Source organism: Vidua macroura, chromosome 18 (assembly GCF_024509145.1).
Source record: "Vidua macroura isolate BioBank_ID:100142 chromosome 18, ASM2450914v1, whole genome shotgun sequence".
Lineage (NCBI taxonomy): Eukaryota > Metazoa > Chordata > Aves > Passeriformes > Viduidae > Vidua > Vidua macroura.
This window is the reverse complement of record NC_071588.1, coordinates 505,752-529,646: the sequence shown is the minus strand read 5'-3', so window position 1 is coordinate 529,646 and position 23,895 is coordinate 505,752. Positions and strand designations below refer to the sequence as shown.

The 23,895-nt window shown below is 46.2% G+C and overlaps 1 protein-coding gene across 2 annotated transcripts in view; it reads left to right on the top strand.

The window, feature by feature from the left end:
• The first annotated feature begins 8,382 nt into the window (after positions 1–8,382).
• ADGRD1 (adhesion G protein-coupled receptor D1) overlaps positions 8,383–23,895 on the top strand; it is a 130,183-nt gene continuing 114,670 nt past the window's right edge. The window contains exons 1-7 of one of the 2 annotated variants that reach the window (XM_053994105.1): positions 8,383–9,016; positions 9,113–9,149; positions 12,083–12,166; positions 15,102–15,197; positions 17,642–17,764; positions 20,037–20,216; positions 21,355–21,609. In XM_053994105.1, the coding sequence (XP_053850080.1) occupies positions 8,948–9,016; positions 9,113–9,149; positions 12,083–12,166; positions 15,102–15,197; positions 17,642–17,764; positions 20,037–20,216; positions 21,355–21,609 (844 nt within the window). In that variant the 5' untranslated portion in view covers positions 8,383–8,947. The remainder of the gene's footprint in view (positions 9,017–9,112; positions 9,150–12,082; positions 12,167–15,101; positions 15,198–17,641; positions 17,765–20,036; positions 20,217–21,354; positions 21,610–23,895) is intronic. The other variant, XM_053994106.1, reaches the window with a different exon arrangement.

The window sequence follows — 23,895 nt, the reverse complement described above, 5'->3', positions numbered from 1 at the left end:
GCCTTGATTTTTACATTTCCACCTTGATTTTTACATTTCCGCCTTGATTTTTACATTTCCACTTTGATTTTTACATCGCTGCCTTGATTTTTACATTTCCACCTTGATTTTTACATCGCTGCCTTGATTTTTACATTTCTACCTTGATTTTTACATCGCTGCATTGATTTTTACATTGCTACCTTGATTTTTACATTGCTACCTTGATTTTTACATTGCTACATTAATTTTCGCATTGATTTTTACATTTCTACCTTGACTTTTACATTTTTACATTGATTTTTACATTTCTACCTTGATTTTTACATCGCTGCATTGATTTTTACATTGCTACCTTGATTTTTACATCGCTGCCTTGATTTTTACATTTCCACCTTGATTTTTACATTTCTACCTTGATTTTTCGCATTGATTTTTACATTTCTACCTTGACTTTTACATTTTTACATTGATTTTTACATTTCTACCTTGATTTTTACATTTCTGCCTCGACTTTTACATTGCTACATTGATTTTTGCATTGATTTTTACAGTTCTACGTTGATTTTTACATTTCTATAGGTGCAATCTGCCAGAAGCGTGAAACGCGCCCAGACCGAGCACTGCAGGTGGATTTCTTCATCCTAAGACTGCTACCAGAGCAAAGCACAGCAAAGCACGCCGTCATCTGTGCCACAGCTCATCACGTTTCTGTTGCAGAGCTGTTAAAATCAGAGCTTATTGCAGGAAGACAGGCAGCACATGGATAACTGACCCTGAGCTAAAGCCTAGCTTCACCTGGGGGAAAAGGCACCCATTAAGTGCTGATCTGCCAATGTTACCAAAAACATGTGCTGAGGAACACAATGGCCAAACCTAGCACAGTTCTGGGCTGGCTTTCATGGGTTGATCCTGCAGTAAAGTTTTGCTGTGAGTAGCAAAATGAACAGAATTTTGGGAGGATTGGTGTCCCGAGCATTATGGTTCTTCTGCTACAAGGAGATGTGAAGAGGGGGGAAAGGTGCTCCTCCTCACGGGGCCTCGGCTCTGGGGCTGGAACAGCAGCTCTGCGATGGTTTCCTCTGCTAGCCTTAAAAACAGCGGGGACCTGGAGTAACAGGTGAGAGATAAATGTGATTTCGGCACAGAGGATGTTCTGTGCCACGGTTTGAAAGGCTTTCAGCCCGGGGAAAGCATTCTCCTGTTGCCAGGTTTGGGATTCTTTCAGCTGAGCTGAGTTTTGCCAGTGCCCTTTGCCCCTCTGACCTGTGCACTCGTGCCTGAGAGCTGTGCTGGCCTGGCAGCTTCAGCAAAGCACAGCAGATATTAATTGTGGAGAAAACAATGCCATCTGCTTTCGTTCATCACGCTTTCCAGGCTTATTTGTATTTTAATTGCCATCTGTGGAGGGGATAGTGGCTCCTAGTGGTTCACTACTAGCAGAGGATTAATAATTTTATTCTCTGAGCAAAAAATCCTACCCCTAAATGCACGGCATATATCCCTGGCTGTTGCAAATCTGACATGCTGAGTTTTGTAATGCCATTTCCACAGGAACTGGCCTGCCCACAGAACTGCTTCTCCCACATTTAACTCTACAGATTGATGTGCTGGGTATTCCTTGGTGTTTCCATCTCCTGCTCTTCATCCCAGCTGACTTTGCATATGCTAAAAAAGTCTTACAGCCCAGAAGGGAAACACTTAATCTCTTGAAAAATCAGAATTTCTAACTAATTAAAAGGGATATGAATCAGGTTGCATCAGTCATCTCTAGCTGCAATGACATCTGAAAATGACATTTCTCTAAGGAGCCTATGAAAATCACAGAGAGATTGACAAATCCTCTAGAAAAAGAAAGGAGGATTTCTTTGATCTCCATATCATATCCATTTTCATAGTCAAAATCACATTTTGAATGGTTGATTTTATTCCAGTTTACTTTCCTGCAGGGTGCATGAAGAACAATGGCAGATACAAATGGGGTTTTTTCCCCCTTTCATTTATTGTTTTGAAAATACGTTTTTAGGCAGTTCCATGATTCCAGGGTGTGTCCTGTGATTTTAGGATCTTTGGGATGACTGTTCCAGCCAACAGATGTGAGTGATTATTCAGATTATGAAGCATTGCAGCAGAGTGAGGGTCAAACCAGCAGGAACCCCAGGGGCTCAGAGAGCTCGTGGAGGAGAATCTGTGCTGCCTTTGGTTTAAGTGCTGGCCCAGGAGCCAGGACTCAGCACCTGAAAGTGTGTGACTTGTTCTGGAGTCCAGTTTCCATGCCTTTGAATTAGTTCATGAGCTGCATTTGAGATCTGATGACTCTTCAGTAGGAGTGTGGATTTGGGAGCCTCGGCCAGCTCTCCAGGCAGCTCCGAGTCCTGTCCCCACCCTCTCACTGCTTTTGCCACCTAGATCTGAAGCAGGAAAGTGCAAAGGCAGCACTGTCATTCCCAGGGCACGAGGAGTCCTTGGTGTGAGTGTCTGTGGGAAGCTCAGCTGCTCCTGCTCCTGCTGTTCCTCATTTCCAGTGGCTGCTGCCTTCTCCTGGCGTGCTCTGAGCTCTGCACGGAGCAGGCTCTGGAACCCTCCTGGAGCTGCTTTTACCCCGAAGAGCAAGAGGCAAGCCTGTAAAACTGCAGGAGAAAAGCTGGCACAAGTCCTAGAGGCAACATTTATCGTGGTTTAGGGATTATTCATCATTATCATATAATGTTATAAATGTTAGGATTTTAGTATTTGTGTAATTAAGAGGATCTGCCTACCTGAATGGCCCCAGAATGTACCCAGTTACAGACAGGAGCTTCTGGCAAAAAGGATTTGGCTTAACCACATAAAAATGGATTTGTAAAACGTTTTATTTATACAATTATCCAGTTTTACTTAAGCTTGACATTAAGGCTCAGATTATCAAAGATTTGATTAAATTAAATCTTTGAGATTGGCACAAAATCCTAAACTACTTAGCAAAAATCTAATGTTTTCTTCAGCACACAGAGTCAGATATTCAAGGCACTATCAAGATGCAAAAAAAGTCCAATGAACAGAAAACAGACAATAAAAAGGCTAATCCAATAACCCTGTTAGGAACTGGGACCTCATCTAGGGAAACTTTAAACGTGTAATTTCTTGTATGATTTTTTTCTACCTGCTTAATTGGTCTTTAAATCATCAGTGTCTTGATGTTTTCTTAAAGAATATATATATATATAATCAGTTTAATATTACATATGTTGCACAATAAAAGCATTTTCACTTGATTAGGCCTGAATTTCATGGCCAAAATGCTGTATTTTGTTTTCTGGCATCGACCAGCAACTTCTCATATTCTTAATTAGAAAAATATTTTTTCCATGATAGCACTGGCCTCGTTAACTCCAGGGTTTGTGTTTGTTTTCTCTTTCTCCACTCGGAACTGCTCAGTTTGTCCTTCCCAGCGCTGCCAGCTCAAAGAAGATTTCACGTGATGCTCTCATGAGTGTGCTCCACGGGCTGAGGAGTCTGACCAAAACATTGTTGATTACAGTTTGACCAAAACATCGTTAATGACTTGATCAAAGCATCGTTAATGACGTGATCTGTCCCGGGGGCTGGAGCTGTGCAGTGGCAGCCCTTCAATGCCCTCTGTTTGGGGATTTTGGAGGGTATTTAGGGTGCTGTGGGTGTGCAGAGGGTATTTAGGGTGTTTTGGAGGGTGTTGTGGGTGTTCAGAGGGTATTTAGGGTGTTTTGGAGGGTGCTGTGGGTGTGCAGAGGGTATTTAGCTGGAGTTTCAGAGCGTGTTGTGCAGGTGAGAGCTGTAAAGCCTCAATTCCTGCTGCCTCTGAGGGTTTTTTCAGCACTTCCACAGTTCTTTGCAGGTTTAGAAGCACTTCCCACAGGAAAACACAACTTGTGTGCTGGAAACCTTAAGGAAAAGCACAACTCAGCCTTTTCTGACTCATCCCCATCCCCTACATGCAGATTAATATGGTGATAATATTTCAAAGAATCAATTTTTGCGCTTTTTTAAAAGCAAAAATCTTCTGACTTTAAGTGAGGTTTGTGTTTTCCTGCTCTTCTCCGGAGCCAGGGGGCTCCAGTGGCGCATCCCAAGTGAATCTCCCGTGGCTGGCCAATTAGTATCACCCATTACCGTGGTTTGATTGTAATACATCAAGGAAAAGGAGAAAGAAACATTCTTCAGTCTCTTGGAAGGTGAGGCAGCTGGCAAACGATTTTTTAAAGTGCAAATCCAACCAAATTGCACCCGTGTACATCTGAGCAGCTCCCTGGAGCACAGGACAGATGAATGAGTTTACACAGCTGTGGGGTGATTTGTGGAAGTGAATTAAATAAAATCCCTTCCACAAGTACTTAGCGGGGATGTCCATTACCAGAGAAGTTCGCAGTAACATGGAAGTGGACGTGTGCTGATCTGTCGCTGTAATCACCGCGTGACAATGCCTGATACTGACAGAAACAGCTTGGCCAGAGCCGTTTAACCCGGAATATTTATCGGGGTGTTAGTGGAGACTGTGATGTGAAATTTTACAAAACCCATTGCTTCTTAAAACACTCCTTCCTGGGATGCTTGCTGAAATATTTCAGTCCCGGTTAGGCAGCAGCTCCCATATGGTAAATTGGTGATTCCAGTGAAAACAAGGGAAGAAAACTCTGTTACAAATTGTCTTCTGCAGGGTCGGACGTTCTCTCAGTGGTTGTTCCTCTGCTCGAATTCAGGTAGTTAGACACAAAGGCTTTCCACCTGGGGCTGTTTGTCCTTTCCTGGCACATGCCAGCTGCAGCACGAGCTGCTTTCTGTCTGTCCTGTTCTCCCCCTGCCTGAGCCCGGGGCGCTGCGCTCACCTGGAGCCTGGCCGGCAGCACAAACCCAGGGCCCTTTCCTTCTTTCCTTCTTTCCTCCTTTCCTCCTTTCCTTCTTTCCTCCTTTCCTCCTTTCCTCCTTTCCTCCTTTCCTCCTTTCCTTCTTTCCTTCTTTCCTTCTTTCCTTCTTTCCTCCTTTCCTTCTTTCCTCCTTTCCTCCTTTCCTCCTTTCCTCCTTTCCTTCTTTCCTTCTTTCCTCCTTTCCTCCTTTCCTTCTTTCCTTCTTTCCTCCTTTCCTCCTTTCCTTCTTTCCTTCTTTCCTTCTTTCCTTCTTTCCTTCTTTCCTTCTTTCCTTTCCTTCTTTCCTTCTTTCCTTCTTTCCTTCTTTCCTTCTTTCCTTCTTTCCTTCTTTCCTCCTTTCCTTCTTTCCTTCTTTCCTTCTTTCCTTTCCTTCTTTCCTTCTTTCCTTCTTTCCTCCTTTCCTTCTTTCCTTCTTTCCTTCTTTCCTCCTTTCCTCCTTTCCTTCTTTCCTTTCCTTCTTTCCTCCTTTCCTTCTTTCCTCCTTTCCTTCTTTCCTTCCTGCTGAGCCCTGTCCGGCTGCAGAGCGGCCCCGGCCCTTCCCCCCAAGCTCTGGGGCTGCTCCAGGGCCCCCGGGCGGTACCGCGGCCCCGCACCCGCACAGGGTGGGGATGGACAGGGGTGGGGATGGACAGAGGTGGGGATGGACAGGGGTGAGGATGGACAGAGGTGAGGATGGACAGAGGTGGGGATGGACAGAGGGTGGGGATGGACAGGGGTGAGGATGGACAGAGGTGAGGATGGACAGAGGTGGGGATGGACAGAGGTGAGGATGGACAGAGGTGAGGATGGACAGAGGTGGGGATGGACAGAGGTGAGGATGGACAGAGGTGGGGATGGACAGGGGTGGGGATGGACACAGGGTGAGGATGGACAGAGGTGGGGATGGACAGGGGTGGGGATGGACAGAGGTGAGGATGGACAGGGGTGAGGATGGACAGAGGTGGGGATGGACAGAGGTGGGGATGGACAGCTGTGCTGGGGCTGAGCTCCTGCAGGCTCAGCTCGGGCTGCAGCACCCAGCACTGCCCTGTGAGCCTCCAGGGACCTGCAAGGATTTTAAATGAGCTCTGTTCCCTGCTGGGGCTCCCCAGGAGCCTCCTGGCGATGGCCTCACTGCCCAGTGCTGACCAGTGGCTCCAGTTTGCACTGACAGTGCTGCCCCAGGCTCTGCTGGGAGCAGTGTGGCTTTACCACATCGTGTTTCCAGAGCATCACAGGAATAAATTCAGAATTTGTTTCTGCAAATAATTTCCAATGTCTGCTTGCAGTTTGCTGTTTCTGCAGAAATTTCTGGCAGGGAACTTGTTTGCTTGGATTCTCACAATTGTTTTGGTAAGCATATTCTTTCCCTTGACAGGCCCCTCTTGGCAAATATTTCAAATTCCTGTCTTTCTCTTTTTACATTTTAGTTTTTTCTCAGGATTTTAGCTGCAGCTATCTGTTATTTCTAAGAATGGCTCTACTTGTCACTATATGATGCAGAACTCGTAGGGTTTACACAGAATTCCTCCTCTTCCTTCAGGAGGAGATTGTGGCTTACAGTAATGAGGGAGGAAGTCTCAAAAAAGCTGGAGGGAAATTGGCAAAAGCCAGGCTGGTAATCACTGCATTATTGTAGGAACTGAAACTCAGAACTTCAAAATTTTCAAAATTCTTCTTTTATGGGCCCTAAATCAGGATTGCAAACAAAACTCACATTTTATTTCCATTCTGAACTTTTGAAGCACTGAACGTGGGTAACCTTGGAGCATTCATGCAGTGTGAGTGTCTTTCTGGAACGTCTCCAGAAAGGGGAATAGAACAGGTGTGGAGATAGAACAGGTACAGGTACAGAACTTCTCAAGAAAGGGGAATAGAACAGGTACAGGTGCAGAACAGGTACAGAACTTCTCCAGAAATGAGAATAAAACAGGTACAGGTACAGAACAGACACAGGTACAGGTACAGAGTGTCTCCATACAGGAGAATGGAATAGGTACAGGTACAGAATGGGCACAGAGTGTCTCCAGAAGGGGAAATAACAGGATAGGTGTGGATGTAGAACAGGTACAGGTACAGAACAGGTACAGAACTTCTCCAGAAATGAGAATAGAACAGGTACAGGTACAGAGTGTCTCCATACAGGAGAATGGAATAGGTACAGGTACAGAACGGGTACAGAGTGTCTCCAGAAGGGGAAATAACAGGATAGGTGTGGATGCAGAACAGGCACAGGTGCAGAACATCTCCATAAAGGGGAATAGAACAGGCACAGGTACAGAACAAGCACAGTGTCTCCAGAAAGGGGAACAACACGATAGGTGTGGGTATAGAACAGGTACAGGTACAGTTTGTCTCCACACAGGGTAAGTGAAAACTCCTTCACCCTCCCAGCTCTGATCTGCTCCTGCCCAGAGCTCGGTGCAGGAGCTGGGGCTGAGCAGCAGGGAGGTGAGAGGGGCAGTTCAGGGAGGAGCAGGAGGAACCAGGTGAGCTCAGGAGCAGGGATGGGCCAAGGGCCATTAATGGCTGGCTGGAGAGGGGAGGACACCCAAAGGCCAGGAGGAAAGTCCTGTAGGGCAGTGACGTGCAGGAATTAACTTTATAATAGGTCAGAATCTTGTGCGTTCACTGATTTCCAACAAAGACCATTTTGCTGCATGAGTGGGGCTGAAAATATTATCCAATATATTTATAATAACTTCTGGCAAAAGAAAAGTAAATAAAATAATCTGGATTTTGTTGAGATATTAGCATGTTATGGTTCTGCTTTGTAGTTTCTGATGTTGCCTACGTCACCTTTAAGTGGCTTGTGTGAGGATAAAGAAGAGGTTGATGGGGAAATGCAGGGAAGAAATTAACAGGAATGGAAAACTTATAAAATTTTGTTTAAAGTATTAGTCTTTCAGTTTATTTGGCTGAAAATAAAGCACTTTGAGAGAACTGAAAACAAGACTTTATCACAGAAGAGCAGATAAAATAAAGAATATCAGCTAGTTCTAGCTGCTATTTTTCTTTTATATGTAAAATGCTGGTTAATATTTGTAACATAGGGTGTAACTGGGAGACTCTTGTAAGATACTCACATGCAATTAGTTTTATTAAAATAAGGAGCAAAGTAGCAACTACAGAAGTTTTTTTCCTTGCTTTGTGCAACTCTGAGGAAACCGGTGAGATAAGTAATGCCTCAGTTTCCCCTGCTTGGAACAGATAAAGTAAACCAGTCCCTCGGAGTGCCATGTGATTTAAACCAGGGTTTGAAAAGCTTTCCTCGGACAGAAATACAGCCTGTGCTTCTGTCAATAAGGAGGTGTCACCTGTCCTCCGGGAATGTCTCTCGTTGTTCCCAGGTGTCTGAGCTGCGGGCCCTGGCTGTGGCCGTGACCCCTCCCAGGTGCGGATTTTGGGGCGCTCCCCTCCCTGCTGGAGCTGGGGCTGCTCCACCGGCCCCGGAGCAGCGGGGGGAGAGAGCAATAAATAGAAATAAAGAGATAGAAATGGGAACGAGCAGGGTGCAGAGTGGGACGGAGCTGGAGGAGGGAGCGTGACATCACCCGGGGGTGCGGGACGGGCGGGACCCCGCCGCTCTCTTCGGCCCCTTTGGATCATTTCGGCTCGTTTGGGATCATTTCAGCTCATCTGGGACCGTTTCGGCCCGTTTGGGAGCGAGCAGGGAGTTTTCCACCCGGGGGAAATCGGGAGTGCCTTTCCCTGCCCGCGGAACTGGGCTCCGGCAGGGGAGAGGAGCCGCGGGAGAGACGGCGCGGCCAGAAAGTTGCAAACGAGATCTTTTCTTTTTGGCACACGCTGGAGTAGAAGTGTTTGACTTCTTTCCACGGAACAGCACAGCTCCGGGGTTTGGTGCACGTTTCTGTGAAATTTCCTCCCGCCACGGGAATTTATTCAGAGTTAAATGAAGGTACCAAAGGCTGAAGCAAGAAAACACTACTTGGAGGGACTGGAAGGATATTTTGCCATCCCTGAAGGAATGGACCTTTTGAACCTGCATGGAAAATGTCCCTTTTAATACCAAAAGTCGCAAAGGAAAACTTATGATCGAAATCTTACAGGAGTTTGATTTCAGCTGTACTTTTATCCTTAAATAGACCATGGAAAGTTTGTTACCTCTACTCTGTTGCCATTATTCTTTGCTGATTTTATTTCAGCAAAAATATCAGGTAATGCTCTGAATCTGGTCAGTGTTGAGAGGTGCTTGGATTCCTCTTAGCAAGTTTTGCCCCACGGTGTCTCATTATGTCGTGTTTTGTGTGCAGGTGTACGGAAACTATTCCCAGCTCCCCAAACACCCAGGTAAGGAATGCTCTCTTTCCATTTTGTGACAATGTGCTCCAATATTTATTTGCTTTTTTTTGCAGTTTGTGGGTGTTTTTTTTTTTTTTATTTTCTTAGTAGCCCCAAAGAACCAGAGCCCGTGTTTGAATGTCAGCTCTGTATTAAAGGTGCAATAGTCAAAAGTATCACTCATTGTGAATTCAGTGCCCCACCCACTGGATATTCTGGATGGAAACACGTTTGGAGAGAAATGGCTTGTATTTGATATGTGGGAAAGTCCTATGTGCACTTGTTTGTCATCACTTTCCTTGAGTTACACTCTGAATCAAACCTCTGCACAGACTATTTTCCTTTTCCCCTCGCTGTTCACATTTTTGATTCACTGATGCACAGTTGGATGTGCCAGCTTGCACACTTTGCAGTGCTCTGGCATGGCTTCAAGTCCTCTCCCCTCTCCCAGCCTTCACACTCGGGTTTGCATCACTTTCAGAGTGGATTTAGGATTTCTCATCTGTTTCCAATGTAAAAAACTCAATCAGAGCTCAGAAGGGTTTGTGTGTGTAACTGCAGAATTCTTCTGTTTATATAAATAGTTTAACCTCAAGCCTCATGGTGGTGTACAAGTACAGTTTTACTGCTTCCAGCCCATGGATTGCTTTTTTCAGTTTTAACCACATGTAATTATTCTCAAGTAAAAGGCAGAGCGATGGGGAGAGGCCACATCTGGTGAGGGAGCCTGATTAATGGCTTCTGCTCCACCTTTGCTCAAAACCAAGAAAAAGAGTCCTGTTTCCTGAAAATGAGGGTCTGTGGCTTCTGGCTGGTGGGACAAAAGGGGGAAACCCTCCTCCCCTAAGTGGGAGAGTCCCACGGGCTGGTTTGGGGTGCAGGGGGTGTGGAGGCACCACTGCAGGGATGCAGCTGGGCTTGCAGCAGGCTGGACGAGCCCTGGGGCCTCTTCCGAGCGGGGCCGCTGCCTGTGGAGAGGATTTTGCATTCAGGGCAGCAGGTACTTGCTTCCTGAGGGCTCAGTTGAGTTTGGGTTGCCTGGAATTTTCGGGTTATGTGTTGTGTGCTGGCTGTGGGTCCCTGTCCTGCGAGGCTGGCCGTGCCCTTGTCCTCTCAGTGACAGCTCTGCCCTTCTTTGCCTTTGAGGCAGCCAGAGGAGATGGAGAACCACAGAACCCCATTTCCATCCCATGAGACATCCCCATTTTAGCTGTCTGTGCTCCGTTCCCTCCTTGAGGGAAAGCCTCTATGACAACGGCAAACATTTAGTTAGGTGGGCTAAGAATAGGTCCTGAATTAATGAATTCAATTATGAATCATTTGTTAGATATCTCTGGTATAGTTGACTTTGGAAGCAAGTCGGAGTAGTTCTTGTGCCCTCACAAGATGCAGAACTTGGAGTTCTGTTTCCTCAGATCTGCAATTGCTTGTTGTGAAGCTCAGCCATTTTATCAACTTTGCACTCAAGATAAAAAAATAAATCTTAGGATCCCATCTGTGTCACACCTCAGAAGCTGCTCCAGGAGGATACAGGCCATCAAAGCGCTCTCCAGGGGGGGCTTCAGGCACTTTATTAAAGTTTTTGCACCTTCGTATCCATGATACAAAGCTCTGGTGTGTATCCAGGACATGAAAATGACAGAGCAAGCATCAATCAGGCAAAAGGGTTTGATCTCAAAAGCGGAGAAAGGAGTGGGGTGAGCCACGGAAGCCAAAGGACACTGCTGGTGACTCGGGTTCATTTGCACATTAGGCGTGGGGAGGTTTTGTAGTGTCTGACAAACTTTCCTCTGTCAGCTTCACACCTCAGTCTCCTGAAGGATTGCCTGGGATGAAAAATGATTGTAGGGCAGAGAGCAAGACAGGTGGTGTGACAGAAACCCTTGCTCTTTGTGTTTCCCCACCTCCCCCCCAAAGAAAAGTAACCCAGGCTGGTAGGATGACGTGCCATGCTGGTGCATCCATGGAAAAACTTCTGTATATCTGTGTCCTATATCTGTATATAACTTGCCCAAACTCTCTTGGCTGTAGGACATGCTACATTTGTTTCATCACATCTGATTAAATTAATTGTTTTGAAAATAAAGGGTTTCTTGCAGTAAGATACTAAGGAATTACAAGTCATGTTTTTCTACACTAGTAATGCTCTACCCTTAAAATAGAATTGTTATCTTAACAGAAAATGAGGTTGTTTTGGGCAGCCTGCTTCTGATTAAGTGACCAAACGTCCCAAAATTTGTTCAAACTCTGGTCAGACTGTACAGACAGAAATGCCAATGGAAACCTGCAGGTGTTGGCCTTGGTCAGCTTGTCCACCTGCTGGTAAGGAGAACTTGCAGGAAAACAAAAGGTTTCCATCAGCCCCAAGGGGCTGCTCTGGTTTTGGGGTGGTGGAGAAGGTTCTGGAGGAAGGGCTGGGGCTGGGTGGGGACGGGGGAGCTCTTCCACCCGTGGCTTGGTGCTCTGGAAGCTCTTCTCTCAGGAAATCCACCCCTCTGGAGGAAGCAGGAGCATGATGTGTGCTGTGCAGGCTGCACGCTGCCTCGTGCATTCCCACCCAGGGCTCTGGGCTGGCCAGCACGGGCTCGAAATCCCTGTGAAATCGGGAAATTGCTCTGGAGTGACTCCTCAGCTGTCATTCAGTGGCTGCTGCCAGATTCACCAGCAGAGTCACTCAGAGATCATTACACATTTTAGGTGCCATTAGAATGAAAACTAGCTGGATTTAAAAGCAGGTTTTCTGCAGTGCTTAATCAGTGATATGGCTTTAATCTACTCTGCTGCTTTGATTTATGACCTCGCTTGTTTGCCACACTTGATTTGCATAAAGTATTTTGGCTTACTTAACCTTTTGACCTCTTTTATGGTTATTTTCTGCGGAGACTTGTTACACACCTTGTTGGTCTTTTATTTAATAATCTTTAACCTGTGTTTCTTGAAAGGATTCAAAGTCCTGGCATCAGCTTCCCATTATTGGCCCTTGGAAGATGTGGATGGAATTCACGAGTTTCGGGACACAAATGGAGGTAGACAAAGCATTCCCTGACCCTGGCAGTGACACAGCTCTCTGTGCCTGGCTGTGATTAGGAGGGGCAGCAGGAGATAAGAAAGGGGTTGACTTTTGTAGCTCAGAGGTTGAGGTTTCCTTCCCAGTTAATGTTTTTGTTGTATTTGTGAGCTGATTTTTGTGGAGTGTTCTCCGAGGTTTTATGGGCTGTGTGTGCATTGCTGAGGTTATAAAGAGAAGAGGTTTATGGTCCAGAGAGTCACTGAAATCATGTTGTTATTAGCTGGTTTGGTACATGCACAGCGTGCTCCAGTGCACTCAGGGTCTGGGAACTCTGGCTCTGCCAGAGGGATGTCTCTCCTTTGATTTTGGAAGGAGTTAAATGCCCAAGCTCCTCAGGCACTTCTGAACCTTGCATGTAGTGTCTACAGAAAGAAAAGTGTAAGCTCTCATCTGGATACCTCTCACTCATTTTTATCTGCCTTTGGGAATTTCCTTAAGAGCAGTATTGCAGCACGAGCTGATGTTAATTCAGCTCCTCTTCCAGCTGGGCAAAATCAGGAGGGATTTGCTGAGGCAAAGCTGTCCCTGAGCAGGCAGAGTCAGCTGTGAGGAGTGTGGGATCCAGAGGGAATGGCATTGCTGCTGCCAGGGGTGGGTGCTGCAGTCCAGCAGCCCCCGGGTGTCCCCCCCGAGCTCTGGCCTTGCAGGGCTGTTGCTCCCACAGGGAAGAGCTGAGCTCTGCCTCCCCCTGAGGCTCAGTCCCTCAGGAGCTCCCACAGGGGCTGGTTTTGCTCTGCTGACGCCTTGGCCAGCTCCAGGTTGTGCTGATGTGCATTCCCAGTGCTCCCCAGCACTCCCCAAACCTGTGTGCCTGACATGGCAATAGCAATCTCTGCTCCTGCGTGGGGACAGTATCTATTACTATCTGTAAATATCCATAAATATCCCTTTATTGTAGAGGTGCTCAAGTATTTTAAGCCTAAACTTTGACCTGTCTTTCCACAAAATTTCTGGGAGGAATGGAATTGCCTGACCAGAAATATATCTGGGTAATATTCTGCTTCCATTAGGAGCTGATGGCAGCATTCCTACTGACTGCAATAATAATTTGGCTTACAAATAGTTGCCACATAAGTTCTCTAAAAGTGTGCTAAAGTTATTTTCTGACCCTGGACTTCACGTGGTTTCAAAAAGAGTGAAGTGCTCCGTATCCAGCACTGTTCTGGCAATCAATCACATTACAACCAAGCTGTTTTGAAAGTACTTGAAAATAAAATATATAAAATATCTCTTGGAAAAGGACAATTGATGTTAGATTGTTCTTCAAATTTTGTTTAATTTTACTTCAGCAAAATTCAGAAATATTTTCAGTGTCTTGGAAGAGAGAAAGCAGAACAGATGAAGTTCCTGATCCTACAAACCTTCACTTGCAGGAAAGGGACTGGCTCACAGGAGCAATCGCTTTTGATTCCTATTATGACAGGGTGATAAAGAAATTTATAAATGAGCCAGCTGCAGGACTTTGCTGAAAAATTTGGTGGATTTTGTCTTACAATTACTTGCAGGGGACATCAGTAGCCAGAGGTCTTTGTCTCTGCAGTGCAGCTCTGACAATGCTGAATTCTCTGCAGTGTTGCACTGGATGGCTCAAATTCCTCTCAGTTGTTTATATTGTGCTTATCAGACACGATATCATTTCAGCTGCCTCCAGCAGAGGTTTTATTTGTCTGATATTTCACTTTGATATACAAGAAAAGTGTTCTTTATTGTTGTAATCTACTCCAGGTGACAATTTGCTTGGTTTTGGCTCCATTCTGATTACACAACGCTTCTGTTTATTGCAGAGTCTGTCTTGATTTTCCACTCATCATATCATGCAATTATTTTCATTCCATGTTTCTCCTCTTAAATCCTTGAAGCACCATAATCTGTCTGTCACGTTAATCCATTTTATTTGTTGAAGTCATTGTGTGTGAAGCCAGATTTATATCTCTCAAAGCATTCGTGTGGTGAGAGTGTGTCAGCAAATTAATGTTTTAGGAATCTCAGCACCAGAAGCAATTGAAAGGAAACAATCAGCTCAAAATATAGCAAATAAAAAGAAAGTGGCCATGCTCAGGTTTTTCACCTGACCCCTTGTTTTCCATGCATTTTTATCTGGAGCATTTTGTGTGTGTTTTTCTTTTCCTAAGAGCATTTGTCACTTTGTTCTATGAGCTCAGTTGGTCTAAATGACAAATCAATGTCTCTCCATCTACTTTCATGGGCTTTTTATCAGGCTTTATTTGCCTGCCCAGGATAAACAATTACAGTGTGCAAGATACTGTTATATTTTCAAAATCAGAAAAACAAATTAGAGAACAAAACCTTATGGTCAGACATAAAAAAGTTGGAGGTTTTCTTATATTTGGATGGAGTTTCTTGTATTTTGATTTGTGCCCATTTCTCTGATCTGCTCTCTGGGCACAAACAAGGAGAGCCTGGCACATCTTTCCATCTCCAGCTGGGAATTTTTGCACCTTGGTGAGACCCCTGGGCCCTCAGCTGAGCAGCCCCAGCCCTCTCAGCCTCTCCTGCCTTGCTCCAGGGTGTCCCCGTCCCTTCCCTGGGAGCCAGAGCGGGGACCTTGGGCTGCCGCAGCTCCTGAGCCCTGCAGGGATTTTTACTGGGCGTGTTCCGTGCCGGCAGGAGGGCGTTTCCCAGCCCTCCATCTGCAGCTGGATGTTTTACAGTGTTTTCCGAAGGAAACCTTCCTGTAGAGGCTCTGCCTTCCCTGAGCAGTGGAGCCCAGGACACTCCCAGCCCCTGGGAGAAGTGCTGGTGTGGTAAATTTAAACCAGCAAATCTGTGCTTTGCGCTGTGCTGAGAGATATGAACTGGCCAGTTCATTACTGATGGTGTTTATTCATTGTTTTGCTCATTTGCTTCTTTTCTTTTGTTGTTCCACCCAGCTCTAAGAATCCACAACTTCACTGTGCTTCCTCCCCATAACTCTACCTTTGTAAATACCAATGACTCTGCCTACTCTAACTTCTCTGCAACTGTAGGTGAGGATTTTCTCGTTTTTTTGTTCTGCATTTGTCAGGCGTGGATGCTTCTTGTAACCTTGGATTCAGAGTTAACTCTGGGTTCTGGTTCAAGAGCTCGTGTGGTAAAAGTGTTTATTATTATTGCACTGTCACACATTTCTGCAAAAGCACCCTTGCAATGTTACCTGGGTTGCTGGAATTCTGGGAGAGGCATCCCCATGTGAATCCCACGGGAGGATGGGCCCCAGGGATCCTCCAAAACCTAAAAATAATTCTATTATGCTTAAAAGAAACAGAGATGACATTTCAGAGGAGCATATGAGAATAAACAGGTTAATTTTTTCCTTGTCTTTCAAGGCTAAAATGGAAAAGAAGCCCTCTGTGTTTCACTGGTTGATAATAGTTTTTAGAGGACATGTTAAGAAAGACAAATGCAAGCAGATTTGCAAAGCCTGGAAGTGACATGACAACTTTTGTCAACATGATGGTTTATTTTGGGGATTTTTGTTTGTTTGTTTTAAATGAGAAGCAAATCTTTCTATATATGTCCATATATCAATTTTTTTTTAACATCCACACACTTGGAGAGCAAAGGGAGACCAGAAAATGACAACTCGGAGGCAGAAATCTGGCAGGCTGGAAGCCAGTTACAGCCACAGCAGCTTAAAGTCACTTAATTTCAGTAATTGCATTTGTGCTGTGTGGCTGCAGTTGAAATGTGACCTCGTGCCCACTCTGTCCTAGGTATTAACTCACATCAAACTGTCGGAAACCTGACCTAAGGAGAAGGATGGAAATGGTAAAACTGTCACTAGGGCTGCTCAGATAGTAAGATTTTTATATCGGAATACTAAACCCACTATTTTTTTACTCTCTAACAGTAAAAGTATGCTGGCACATGGGAACTCTATTAATGATGAACTTCAAATGACCCTAATTCCTTGCAGTCCTCTCTTATCTGCTTTATAGACCATTTGCATAGTTCTCACACAATAAAGCATGTTCCATATGAACATTACAGAGAGTGACACCAATGGCAGAGGAAGTGCTGTGGGAACAGAAAGGCTTCACCTTATGGGAACTTTCCTGCAGAGATGAATTTATAATTCAGGTGCCTTGAGAAGAACTTAGAAATGCTTGATTTCCTCCATAGTGCACACTCACATTTTTAAAAGGAACTAAATTTTATCTGTCAGTTAGAGGCAGGGCTTGATGGTTTCTTCCTCAAAGGGAGGGGAAGATACCTGAAAACTGATATTTAAAGAAGGTTTTGGGATGAGCTAAGAGGACACCGAAACATGCATTCACTGCATTCATTGAGAAAAGGAAAACGTCTCCTCACTGCTGGAGCTCCCTCGGAGCAGCTCTTCTCAACATTTTTCCAGAAGAAAAGCTGAAGAAGGGTCCTGAACCCAAGGTTCTGAGTCCTCACAGTCCTTGCAGAAATGCCATCCCAGAGGATGGTGGTAGCAGGAAATCCCACACCAACGCCTGACGTTCTCCCTCCCAGAAACAAACACTCCAACATTCACTGTTCCCTGCAGTGCAGGCGTCCCAGCCCAGCAGAAGGCTTCAGTCGTGGTTTTTGGTTGTGGTTTCCTGTTGTCTGCACTGCTGAAATCAGCCAGGACAAAGGGGAAAAACTCCCCAGCATCTTCTGCCAGCCGCACTCTCAGACCTTAACGAGGCTCCTGTGGCAAACAAACACCAGGTTTTTCCTGTTGAGAGGATTCGTGTGCTTCAGCTGGTAGGAGATCAATCAACAGTGCTTTTCTCTGGGAGGGAGCACAAGAAAATCACAAGCAAATTAGTCACTATCCACGTTAGATAAAGCAACTGCCTTTGCAAGTGCCAAGGACACCCCAGCAAAGGATGGCTGAAAGGAGATCTATTTCTGTCTTTGAGTGGACCTTGTCAAGGGTATTTCATTGAGTTATTTTGTAGTGAAAACGCGTTTGAACACCAGCTTGCCCTTTCAGAAAAAGAAAAAAAGAAACACTATTTTGTTACATTTTAACTGGTGAAAGAATTTCTTTACTGGCTCAGCCTAACAGTAAGACACCTCTAGGAAAGTGTCTGGCATTCCAAACTCTGGAAAGCATAAAGTTCACTCAGATTACTTTAAATAATCATTTTTGGGTGTATGGATTCTGTCAGTCTTGGTTAACTGCAGAGCTGAGTGGGTATGAGTGTAGTATTTACAAACCTGAAATAAAAGAGGTGTCTCTGGGGTCTTTAAAAATACAACAAACCACTGACAAATGGAAACAAACAAAGAAACTGAGCACACCGAAACTGGCAAACTGAAACAAAAAACACCAAAAAGAAAAACAAACATAGAAAGTAACAAAACCTTATAGTTGGACCAAGGTAAACATCTGAGCTATAGGAGTCTGTTAAAATCATGTTGCCAGGAGTTTTCCTTTATGTGAATGTTAAACTGGATTTTGCTTTTGCTTTAGATATTATAGAAGGGATGGTGAACAAAGGGATTTACGTCACTGAAAAGAAAGGAGTCACCTTTCTCTTCTTTGGAAGCTATCGGAATTCGTGCATTAGTAATCCAGAGGCTTGTGGGCCTGAAGGTGAGAAATTCATTAATTATGATTGACTTTTCTTTTGCTGCCAAATTATGTTATTCGATAATCATTGTTTCTTTCCTCCTTGGAGTGAAATCTGAAAATGAGGCTTGACACTTTATTGACTTCTGAGACAATTGAGTGTTGATTGCTGAGAATTTAGTCTTTTCTAACTGCAGGTTAAATTAAAACTGATCACCAACTACTCAGAGTCAGTGTGACCTCTTTGCAGGAGCGGGCTTGGGCTTTTTAGTTTCTCTCTAGAGATAAGAACATTTTTAGGTCTCTGGTGTTATGGAATCCATTTGTCTTCATAGGTGCTGAAATCCCTTCATTCTGTTTCTCTTCCCTTTCTCTTGGGTTGGGATCACAAAGGGAAAGGTTGGACACGTGTTGTGACAGGGATGATTGAAATTGTGAGTGACAGTCAAAGCAAACATTTGCCTGGTCACTCTCACAGGACATTCACTAGAGGTGCAGAACCCCATGGAAATGGAAGGTTCCACAGCAGATGCTGGCTTTCTCTGAACCCCAGCAGCCCCTGAACTCCAGCAGCATTGTTAATATTGAACGTTCTTGCTTTCATTGATTTGGGCCATCCTTCAGGGGGGCAACGTGGCTGGAAATTAGGATCACTTTTGTTGGAGCTGCTGAAGCAAGAGCTGCTCATGAGCTTTGTAAGCACCCAGAGCAGCTGGCTGTTGCCTGAGAGTGACAGAAAAAGGGATTCAGCATCCTGCTCCAGGTGTGCTTTCTGATACGTGCTGCATCTTTTCATACTTTTTTCATGCCACTGGGAAATAAAAATCATCAGGAAGTCATATTCTTTCAACATCTATAACAACCAGAATAAATTGTTTTTGTAGTACCAGAGCACTCCCAGTATCTCACAAACAAGAACATTAAAGGCATGAAACACTGAAATGTTCAGTAGATAAAATGTGAGGAGAAGAAATCATATAAATCATAAACACCAAGTCACTGTAGCACATATTATTAGAAGGAAAAAAGGAGAATAGGCAACACCCTTGTGTCTAAAGAACACGTCTGTGTTTTTTCAAGCCAAATGCACCTGTGGTGAGGGTAAGGTGGATTTTATTTCAGAGGCTGCTGCTTAACCATCCTTGATGTGTTTGTGTGAAAGTGGTGCCAAGCACCCTCAACCAGGGAATGCCTTTGGGAAGGGTGTTGGGATCTTCCCAGGTGAAATACTATAACCCATGAAACAAAAATCCCAGTGCTTCTTCTAAGGCTGGATTTCACAACATTTCAGGACTATTATTTTTACTTGAGAAAACAAATCCTTCTTGCTTTTGGTGTGCTGAAACATTCTTCCCCACTTTGCCCCTTCTCAAGCAATCTTTAAGCAGTGGTTTTCTGTGAGCAGTTTTGGGCTCGTTGGAGTGGCATCTTCAGTCAAAAGGAACATTTGGGAGATGCAAGAGAATGTTCTCTTGTTCCTTGGCTGGAACTCATTTGGAGAAGCTGCCTGTAGCCAACAAATGCCAAGTGTGAGCGAGGTTTGATTTGCCACTTGTGTGTCAGAGAAGCTTTCTGGGGTAGCTTTTATTAAAGAAAGCCACCTTATGGAAATGACATTTATTCACTAATGTGTGACCTGGAGAGCTGCTCCATTTCACAGGATAATAGTGAAATTTGCTGTGAAGTGAACAGGATCATTTGTGAACCAAGTTAATCACATGTGCACTTGCAGGACTGTGTTGTGTTATTGGGAAAATTCTTTTATTTTTGTGTAGGTGGGGACCTCAGAATCTTTTCTGTGGCTCTGCATGTACAGTTACCCTTTATTTTACACTTGGCTTTCAGGGGCTGTTGGTGCACTGAAGGGTGAAAATCCACATAATAAAGTGCTTAGGAAATCCAGCTGTTAGCAGGGATTAGGAAAGTGCTTAGGAAATCCAGCTGTGGGCTGGAGCTCAGGAGAGGTCACTGGATTAAATCTGGCTGTGATGGGGACTGGGGAGCACCAAAAACGTGTGGGTGCCCTTTGGAGATCAAAGAGCTTTGGTTTTCACTGAGAGAAGCTGCTCAGGACACTGCTGTGTCCTGGGTGTGCTCAGGGGATGCAAAGCTGAGGGAGGGATTGTTTAGCTGGTTTAAAGTGTTGGAGCATTGTTGATTTTAAAAACGCTGTCCTGGTTTATGCCAGCAGATGATCTGTCCTCAGAAGCATCCCCACTGCCTGTATTCTGCATGTTGGAAATTTCAGTTGCACTCTTTTTCTTCATTCAAGTCTCCTCTCCCTTGCTTTCCTCAGGAGTAACATTTTCCTTTTTCTGGAAGACTCAAGACCAACAGGCCAAGCTTCTCCCTGCCTCTGGTGGACGAGTAATTTCCAGTGGTTTCAAAATCTGCTCAAACGAAGGGGAAGGCTCCGTGGAGTTTTACACCCGTGGGAATGCAATGATGAAGTGGAAAGCCAGCTTTAGTCCACCAGGTGAAGTTTATATATTGAAAAAACCCTGATTTCTTTGCTACATTTTGCTTTATTCCTGCAGACAGAGGTAGTGAGCAGAGCACAGCTTCAGGGAAGAGAAGTGGGTTTATAAAAATAGCTGCAGACCTCTGTGCTTAAGAATCCTCTTGGTGTGGGGAGGGAGAGGTGAAATGCAAACAGAGAGCAGTGATGTATTCTAGAACATTTGCATTTGCTAACTGCCCTTGGATCCAGCTTGCAGCGGTGTCTGGGGTGGATCCTTATGGGCTCCAGTGGTTCTTGCACGTTTAGATGGGAGCACGAGCAAAGCATGCAGATTAATCCCTGACAGCTCCCCGTGCCTCCCAAAGCTGCTGGGCTGCTCTCTGCTCAATTCAGGCTTTGTCTGGTGACTCTCGCTGCTCTTTGGTGCTTTCATGACTGTTTCTGTTGAGTGTCAGGTTTTCTGTGCCAAGCCATAGCATTAATAAACATTTTGGTATATCACATATCTCACTGCTTCTCTCTAAACTGTGCGTTGCTGGGGAGCACTAATATCTACTGACTGGAACAAATTCTGGTCTTCCAGTAATGCTAATGGCATTCAATAAATATTTTCTTGCCCTAACTTGACTGGCTATATGTTGTTAAAATAGGACTCACGGTAGCAGTTTCATAAACCTTAATGAATCAGTTTAGAAATCTTATTTTAAGAGAAAAGGAGCAAAAGGCAAGAATAATTCACGCGTTTGTGGTTTATCCAATCCAAGTGAAAATTAACATTGTGTTTTCTGCCTCTCAAGCATAACAAGGAAATGGTGAGAACTTTGGAGTGGTTTGTGTGCTTGTTCTCCAGCTCCTGCAGTCCTCGTGCTGCTCTCGCTGGGCTGAGTTTTGAGGCAGGAGTGAAGAGACCTCAGATCTTGGCCAGCAGCACTCAGCAGGGGAATTTATGGAGCTGCGGTGAGCCCAGGTTCAGACGCAGCTGGCGGGCATCCTGCCAGGGCATGGGCTTCCCCAGGGGGGTAAAACTAACAGGCACAGCATCAGCATTGCATAGCTCCCCTCTGGCCCTTGCCAGCAGCTCCACGGCAGTGCCCGGCAGGAGGGCAGGGAGCGGAGCCGCCTCACCGCCCTGCTGGGCCTGCTGCTCTTGCAGGGCCCTACTGGACCCACATCCTCTTCACCTGGAGGTCGCGGGAAGGGCTCAAGGTGTACGTCAACGGCAGCCTGAGCACCGCGGACCCCGACGGCAAGGTTTTCTACGACTACGGCGACGCCGGCGCCGAGCTGCTGGGGGGCACGGAGGGGGCGGCGGCGCGGCGCTCCGTCAGCGGCGCCTTCGACGAGTTCGTCATCTGGGAGAGGGCCCTGAGCCCCCGCGAGGTGCGGCAGTACTTCACCGCCGCCGTGGGTGAGTGCTGCCCGCCACGGGCGAGTGGTGCCCGCCAGGGCTGCCCTGGGTCAGTGGTGCCTGCCCTGGGTCAGTGGTGCCCGCCAGGGCTGCCATGGGTCAGTGGTGCCCGCCAGGGCTGCCCTGGGTCAGTGGTGCCTGCCGTGGGTCAGTGGTGCTCGCCAGGGCTGCCCTGGGTCAGTGGTGCCCGCCAGGGCTGCCCTGGGTCAGTGGTGCCTGCCGTGGGTCAGTGGTGCCCGCCAGGGCTGCCCTGGGTCGGTGGCGCCCACTGTGGGTCAGTGGTGCCCACAACAGCTGCCACAGTTCAGTAGTGCCCGCTGTGGGTCAGCAGTGCCCACCAGGCCTGCCGTGGGTCAGCAGTGCCCACCACGGGTCAGTAGTGCCCGCCAGGGCTGCCGTGGGTCAGTAGTGCCCACAACAGCTGCCGTGGGTCAGCAATGCCCACCACGGGTCAGCAGTGCCCGCCAGGGCTGCCGTGGGTCAGCAGTGCCCACCACGGGTCAGCAGTGCCCACCACGGGTCAGCAATGCCCACCACGGGTCAGCAGTGCCCGCCAGGGCCGTGGTGCCGCAGGAATGCTGCTGCAGGAATGCTGCCGCAGGAATGCTGCTGCAGGAATGCTGCCGCAGGAATGCTGCCGCAGGAATGCTGCTGCAGGAATGCTGCCGCAGGAATGCTGCTGCAGGAACGCAGCCCGGGCAGGGCTGCCGTGGCCGGCACCCGCTGCCGCTGGGCACAGCCCCGGGGGCAGTCAGGGTGAGGCCACAAACACTCAGCCGTGCCCCATGTGCAGCCTTCCTCCCTCACCTGAAGTGATGAAGGCATTAGCTGACCTTTGCTTGAGGACCAAGGAGAAAGATTGGCTGAAACGTAACAGAAAATGCAGAGGGTCGGGATCAGAGCCCAGGCCAGCACAGCCTGTCAGCGCTGCTGTGGATCTGCACTATCAGCCTTTCACTGCAAGAACCTTTGCTGTCAGTGTGAGGAGCAGCCAGGAAACATCCACGCTGGGAGCAAAGCCATAGGGCACCTAGAACGTTCTGCCTCCCCGGGAGTTTGCACTTTCCTTTATGCTTAGAAGTTCCCAAGAGCTAAAGCAATTGCACCCATACCCGTGGTGCTTTTAAAACCCTGGGAAACATCTTATCACAGAATTTCTGGTGTGTGCCTGGAAATGAGAATGTCTGTGCTTGTGACTTCCAGGTTTGATTACACCAACCAAATATGTACAAAATGTATTTCATAAAAAATTACAGCACAAGCTCGTTATGTAGAATTGAAGTTACTGAAAAAGAAAACCCTCCATCTATGGGTATATAATGAAGTTATCTGTTTGATTTGCCACAAAAAAAGTTTTAAAGTTTTTTTTTATTTAAAAAAATGTTTCCTATGAAAGTCATCAAAACTTCTGATCAGCAGAGTACTCATTTGGTAGTAATTTGATACAGGAAATAACTTTAAAATCTTTATAAAGTTTATAATGCTCTGATGATGGTGGAAAAAATGCTTTTATATTTGGCTGCTGTATCTTTGACAACAATCGAGGGTTACTATAGCAGTGTGCAGCTCCAAGCTGCCATTAATCACACTCTGTGATTAATGCAGCCCCACAAGAATGTTCTGCTGCTAAACCCAAGAGCAGCAGATTTCCAAATTGCCCCAATTCATCAATATGTGCGCCCTGTTCCACTGCCAGGGAAGAATGGCTGAAATAAATACAGAGAGAGCTCTTTTTAACCCCCTGGGCCCCTGTGGGCTCCCAGCACTCCCCCTCTGCCCCCTCCACCTCGCAGCTCCCCTGTGACAGGTCGGGCTGGGAATGCCCTTCCAGTACCAGGAATCCTGCACAGGGCTCCCTTCCCAGCCCTTCCCTCTGGGCTCTCACTGGCCCCAAGTCTGATTGCTGGGCATCAGTGTTTGGAGCTCCCCTCTGAAACCCTGCTCAGAGTGCTGGGCCCTCCAGTTCTGCTGGAGTCCCATTTTTTTCGGAATTTTGCCTGCATCCCACCTGTAATCCCTGCTGATTTTCAGGAGGCTGCATAGCAAACTCCTTGATTTCTACCTTGGGATGTTCATGCCGTGAGCACCTGTGAGTTTACTGCAATTTCCATGGCATTAATTGTTGTGTTGATGGGTTTTTCTCCTAAAGTCCTAGTTCAGGTTTTTCAGTGCCTTGTGGAACTATCAGAATGCTGTGAAAAATAAATGTATAGCCTCTTAACTGAAAGTGAAGCTGGATGTGTATTTTCTAGAGGCTTAGGAATTCAAATGTAAAGGGATGCCAGG